The sequence below is a fragment of the Patagioenas fasciata genome, chromosome 4 (genome assembly GCF_037038585.1).
Source record: "Patagioenas fasciata isolate bPatFas1 chromosome 4, bPatFas1.hap1, whole genome shotgun sequence".
Taxonomy (NCBI): domain Eukaryota; kingdom Metazoa; phylum Chordata; class Aves; order Columbiformes; family Columbidae; genus Patagioenas; species Patagioenas fasciata.
Window position 1 is genome coordinate 30262567 of NC_092523.1, and position 6337 is coordinate 30268903.

Below are 6337 nucleotides of genomic sequence, written 5' to 3' on the forward strand. Positions count from 1 at the left end.
TATTTTGATGTTTGTTATGAGACCCACATTTCTGATGGACACGTGAATAATTACATAGAAAAAGAAGAAAACAGTGGTGGGTGTGAAGTTGCCCACGGATGCACACTGTGTTTCAGTGCTGTATTTAACAGGTAGGGCTGGCTCAAACTAGTCAATATTTTGACTGAAATGTAAACATGACAAATTTAACTTTGTGGGGGTTATTCTACAGTCTTTATTAAGTGTTAGTTTTAGAAGTATCCGAGTGTTTTGAGCCTTTATCGGAAAAGAAAGTTAAGGAAAGTGCATCAAGTGTGAAAGCTCTTACTTGTAGCCATTATGTGACAGATTGTCTCATTTAGCAGTTTTCCTTCTCTGTTCCAGGCTGCTGGAAGTAATCAGTCAGATAATAAAAGCAGCAGCAGCAAAACAAGCACACTGCAGAAATCTACAACTCAAGAAGGGGAAAAGAAAATCGAGACTGCTGTGTCAAGACTAGAAAGAAGGGAACAGCTAAAAAAGTCGAACACCCTTCCCACCTCTGTGACAGGTACGTTAACAGACACAGATTTATTCTAGGAATAATGTACTTCATAAATGTTATTGCATGTTTTTGAGAAAGTGAATGAAAGATTTTTTCTTCTATACTACCCCTAGAATTACAAATGCATTTGCTTTCAGCAAGGAACAATGCAACCTGTCCCAGTCTCATGTGCTGGTCCTTATACTGACTGTAGATAATTTTAACAGATTTTTAAAGTTGCAGCACTGCATTTGCTTAAAAATGCCCCAGTCTGTCTCCTCAAGCCATATCCAACAGTAGTTTTAGAACATGACTAATGCACATTGAGGGGATTTGATTTACCATAAGCTGCAATTGCAGTACTGATTTGCCTTTATGTTGAGGGTTAGCACAGAGGGGGAATGATACTTAACTTCTACAAAGTGTATTTATGTAGGAAATGAAGCATACTGTGTTCCAACACCCCCCAGTTTGCCAAGTAGAAATACTCACCCCAGAATATTTGGAATGGGTATTCTTGTTTAATTCAATACTACAAAAACTAATCAATTCAGTCGAAGGTAGCCTGTCACTTTGAATTTAGGACTTCTCCCTCCCAGTCAAATATTTGGTATGGAAGGTTGGAACCAGAACCTACTACTTTATCTGCTACTTCAGTCAAGCTGAAACAATTACATATTCAAAAGGTGGGCACATTAAACCAAATAGTTCCCCAAAGGGCATAACATTTTGAGGTGGTGTTAAGGCAATTGTTGAAACAGAGACTTGCCCCATATTTCTCTAGCTAACACTAGTCCTAGGCAAAAGGTTTTGGCGAAGTGTACAGATAGGTGTGCAAGAAACTGTTTTACAAGCTGCACAGTAATTACTGTGGGCTTCATTGAAAATAAAGCCACATGTCCGCTGAATCTATTCAGTACCACTCCAGGCCAAGAACTGTGTAATGCAACTGCTGAAAGCAGATCTGATCTGTAATAGCAAAGGCTAAACCAGTGCTACTCCTCCATTACGGACTGTTCCTGGCTGCACAACCCTACACATGCCGCTATTTTGTTGGTTCAGCAACTGCATATCCACACTGCAGCCAGTGCAGATGGCCCTGATGACTTTACTTGTAACATCATGGGTTGTAGATGATCTTTAAAGTTCCCTTCCAACTCAAACAAGACTTTATGTAGATCCCCCAAAACCTTCTTGCTCCGTTAGCCTGCTTCCAGCATCCAAACTGGCCTTGGAGATGGGCAGCTGGAGCAGCTTTACCATATTCCTGTCAACCTGCAACAGGGCTCTGCTGCAGCCCTACCCCAAAAAATTCAAGACTGTGATGTTATGGTATATGTGGTCAATTCTGGTAGAAATTAAACTCTAGAACAATAGATGATATCAAATTAGATCAAAGAAGGGCGCAAACAAATTATCCTTGGCCAGTCTGTGTGGACTAGAATGAGAGTTTCAGGGGGATTTCTCAGTGAGCTACCTACAGTGAAAGCAGAGAACTCTGTTGGCCCTAAAGGAAATTGTGACTGGATTTCTGTGTGATCACTGGCTACATGTGGAGCCAGGTAACCATTATCAACTACACAAATGTATTTATTATGGATGGTGACATTGATTTGGATTTCCCACAATTAGGGGAGAAGACCAGGCTAGAACATGTTTAAAATAAAAGTTTGCCAAGTTCTCCTCTAAGGACATTGAAAAAAAACCAAACACCCAAAACTTGAAGAAGTTGGTGTGTTTCAGATTTGCACTTGAGCCTTGTAAAACAGGATTTGATAACAGGGTGTAACCTTTAAAATAGCATAAATTACCATAACCTTTAAAATAATTAGCTTTTCAAAGTGTCTGTCTACAGCAATAGCTGCTACTGCTATTTACTTAGAGCTAAAAATACATGATTAAAGATGTACTAAAAGGAAAAGTAAGTAATTCTTGCTATCCATGCAATTTTAAAGCTTTTTAAAACACTCGAAACGTGAAAATGAAATGCAACTAAAAGTAATTTGGACAGAATATGAACATATAAGAAAATAAGCTTTTTGGCTCATAAAAAATAAAACCTGTAAGGTGGGGGGGATTAGTGAGGAGATACTTTGTAACTGAGATTTTGAGAGTTCCTCCATAGGTTTCAGATAGGGTTTACTTCTGTCCAGGCTGCCTTCAGGGGCATTCACTGTCTCAGAATTAGACAGGCTTCCCACCTGACTTCTGCAATATACTTCTACAGCTCTTCTCTGTAAAGGTACTTGTTAGAAATCAGTTGCTTATTCAACACATTTTCTTGCTGAGATGGCTGTTTGTCTTAAACATACTATTTTAAAGAAAATGTGACAAACAGCTACAGGAGAAAGCTGGTTTATTTCTTCTTCAGGATGGTCTCAGGGGAGTGGTTGACTGAGGCAGAAAACTAAAGGACTGCTTTCTTCTCTGTGCTTATTTAAGAACTCTAATCTGAAAAACGATCTAAATCCTGCTGAACACAGTTGGGTTACGCATGTTCAGCAGCTGCATTACCAAAGAGAAAAAAAAAATCCAGCTTTATTTCCCATTGTTCGCTACACTGCACATGTAATTAAAATAGTTTATGTAAAGAAGACAACTGGCAAATTGAAAATGTTTTCTCTGGAGCCCATAGAGAATGAAAATTTTATTCCTATTTTTGTGAGTTACATTACTTGGAGTCACCGCTGAAAAAGGAAACTCAGCTCCTCTAACTTGATTATTTTGCAAATACAATAACTAAAAGGGTTGGAATTAAATATGAAGTGTTAGGTCAGAACATCTTCACATAAAATAAATGAAATCTCCAGAATCCTGCAACAAAGTACAGGGTTCAACTAATGTTTTGATTTTTTCTCTTCCCCTCCCCACCCCATCAAAACCAGTGGAGATTTCAGATTCTGTTCCATCAAACCCACTGGCAAAGGAGGTGGCCAAGAGATTCTCTACACCTGACACCAACCCCGTGTCAACAGAACCAGCCTGGCTTGCGTTAGCCAAGAGGAAAGCAAAAGCCTGGAGTGACTGTCCACAGATCATAAAGTAAACTGTAAAATTCCATCTCTCTTGCTGACTATTAATTGCTTTCTTTTTATTTATTTAGCTTTTTTCACGATAAAACTGAAAATGCATGCACTGAAGGACTGAAAACTGAACTGATTGCCATTTTGCTCTAGCTCACTGTAAAGTCTACTCAAGTCATATACTCCATTGCCTTGACAAATAGCTAAATGAGGTCACAGCAAAAATTCCAGAGCCAAACTTTATAAAAAATTTAAGAATACTCAGATACTGGATGTAAATTTCAGTATCACAAAAAGGACCAGAACTTCAGTTCAGAAGCTGTGAGTATTGTTTTGGCATTTTAGAGCTCTACAGTTAAGTGGAGATCTCAGAATTTATTTTCAATACTCCATTGTTGAAAATTAAGGCAAGATGCATGTTCCCTTCTCTTACTCTGATTGCTTTAAGTGTTAAACTGTATGAACTGTCAGTTCTACCTGCTGTTTGAAAGCTTCTTCCCTAATGAAGAACTCCAGGAGATTATCTTTCCATCTGCAAATGATAAGTAGAAAACTAGTACCATCCAAATGTGGAGGTAACTTCTTTCCTCATAGGATTAATGCACTATGTCTACACTCCCTCACTCCTGGGAAGAAAAAAATTCATCCTACTTAACAAAAACAAATTATTTAAACAAAAGTCAGCAAGTTTTCAGAAAGAAGCCAGTGAGCCACTGTTTCTTCTAGTCATTGAAGTGCATCACTGTTTGTGCTTGGCCATATTTAAGATGCACAGTGATTGCTGATTACAACTTTAAATCCATCAACTGGAACTAAAAGAAGTAAAACTACTCCTGCGCTCACGTAAATGCAGAATCTGTCCTGGTGAGTTCCCACAGGAGTAAGACTTGAAGTTAACTTAGAACTAAAAGCTAAGTCAGTGAGAGTCTCAAGAGTTTTAAATCTGCATTCTTCCTGACTTTACTCCACAAGTACCTTCAGGTAGTTCAGATGACTTCCTGTACTTCGACCAATACAGCCACAAACTTAAGAAATAAGTTTACTTACCTACCCCATCTCAAGCATCTGCTGTGGCAGATGAACACTTTATTACTTCTTGTAACTAAAACAGAAATGCTCACCCCCTCCCTCTTACAAAAAGGGATAAAGGCCACACTGTACTAAAAATGTTACTATCCTCAACATCTCACAGAAATAGCTAGGATTACCTTTTAAAAAGTCAGCCCAGTAAACAAATCTGTAAGACACCTGAGTTTGTTTTACAAGGAAGTCTTTAACAAATTTGAATGTCTCCCTTTTACAACCACAAGACTCAAAGGAACCTTTAAGCTTACATCATCATAAAGGGAGACATTTTCACGAGAAGTTGCATCATTACAGACTGATACCACATATGTTTCATGGAAGTATTTTAGCCAAACTGCTCTATGCAGCATGAGAAGTAGCACTTTAAATCATGCAGAAAACAGAATGAAATCTGCCATATCCTCCTCTTCCAGGAATCAAAAAGGGCTTGTCAGCAAAAGCCATTATTGAATACACCCTTTACCACCAAACAGAAAACCACGGTTCACTATCATGGTTACAACAGCACAAACACAATGGACATGTTCGATTGAGTAGATGTGCAGCAGCAAGATGGGGGGTTTTTGGGTCTCTTAAGCCATCAGTTTTGCTCAGTTTCCTATTTAAAACCAGAATCTCTAAAGTAACTTTTTATCCTTAATCTAAGTATTTGAAGTGTCTTAGACAGAGATGGGTCAACGCTGCTCTCAAATGCTTGGGCAAAAAAACCTAAAACACTTAGCACCTTCAAAGTCAACTCTCTGCCAGCTTATCTGGAGAAAGAATCAGGCCTATAATTATTTTTGTTCTGCTAGCACCATGAATTAGAGCTTAAGTTAAATCTACACTTTTTTCGAGTTTATAAGACTGCAGTATGTATTTGTAATTACAAGAACTAAACTGCCTAAAATCCATCTTTATGATTATTGGGAGAAGGAGCCAGGCAGAAATATAGAGAAGATTAAGTAAATCAGGATTAAAGAATTAAGGACACTGGTATTCTGAAAGGCATAGCAAAATTAGGTGCTATCGTGCATGACATAAGGATGTAATTTTCCAATACAGTAAATTTATAGCACATTGAACAGAACTTTCATTAAGGATGGTCTTAATCTAAAGCTTCAAAGCAGAGGTTTTTTTCAACCATAAAGGTATCTAGTGTAATAATGGAAACTGTATTATGTACAGTACTTGGTGGAAACATTTCTAAAGTGTACATGTTCAACAGTGACATTTCATGTTAAATTAACAAAAAATTGCACTAAATACCAATGAAGTGAAGTGTTACTTTGCTTTAGCTTTGTTGCAACCATTTCTGATAAAGTGTTGGAAATCTGTAAAAATAAAACCAAAACATTACTACTGAGTTTAAAACAGCAAAAATGTTTTAAGAACCGAACAAACCACTATGTAGTATATTGTCTCAATTTTTTGTAACTTATACACACAAAATACCATTTCTTCTGAAAGGTTATGTACAATTAACCTCTATGTTCATATAGTAATGTATAAAAACTATAAGATGTATAATTGTGGGGTATTTGTTGTGTACTTTTTTAATTTTTCAAATGTTTTAAAGTGCAATTGTTTATTATACTAATGTCATTTTAATTCTTATTAAACTATAACCCAGTCAAAATTATCTAATCAATGATGCATGTATTTTGTGTCTCCTTTTGCTAACCACGTAGTTCAGGTTTGCTTTATAAAAAGAACTTTTTACAGTGCTGTAAGTGTCTCGCCTCTG

The 6337-nt window shown here is 37.2% G+C and overlaps 1 protein-coding gene across 10 annotated transcripts in view; it reads left to right on the forward strand.

The window, feature by feature from the left end:
- CRACD (capping protein inhibiting regulator of actin dynamics) overlaps nt 1-6232 on the forward strand; it is a 129607-nt gene extending 123375 nt beyond the window's left edge. For all 10 annotated transcript variants that reach the window (XM_065836206.2, XM_071807516.1, XM_071807519.1 and 7 more), the window contains 2 exons: nt 364-529; nt 3388-6232. In XM_065836206.2, the coding sequence (XP_065692278.2) occupies nt 364-529; nt 3388-3548 (327 nt within the window). In that variant the 3' untranslated portion in view covers nt 3549-6232. The remainder of the gene's footprint in view (nt 1-363; nt 530-3387) is intronic.
- The last annotated feature ends 105 nt before the right edge of the window (nt 6233-6337 follow it).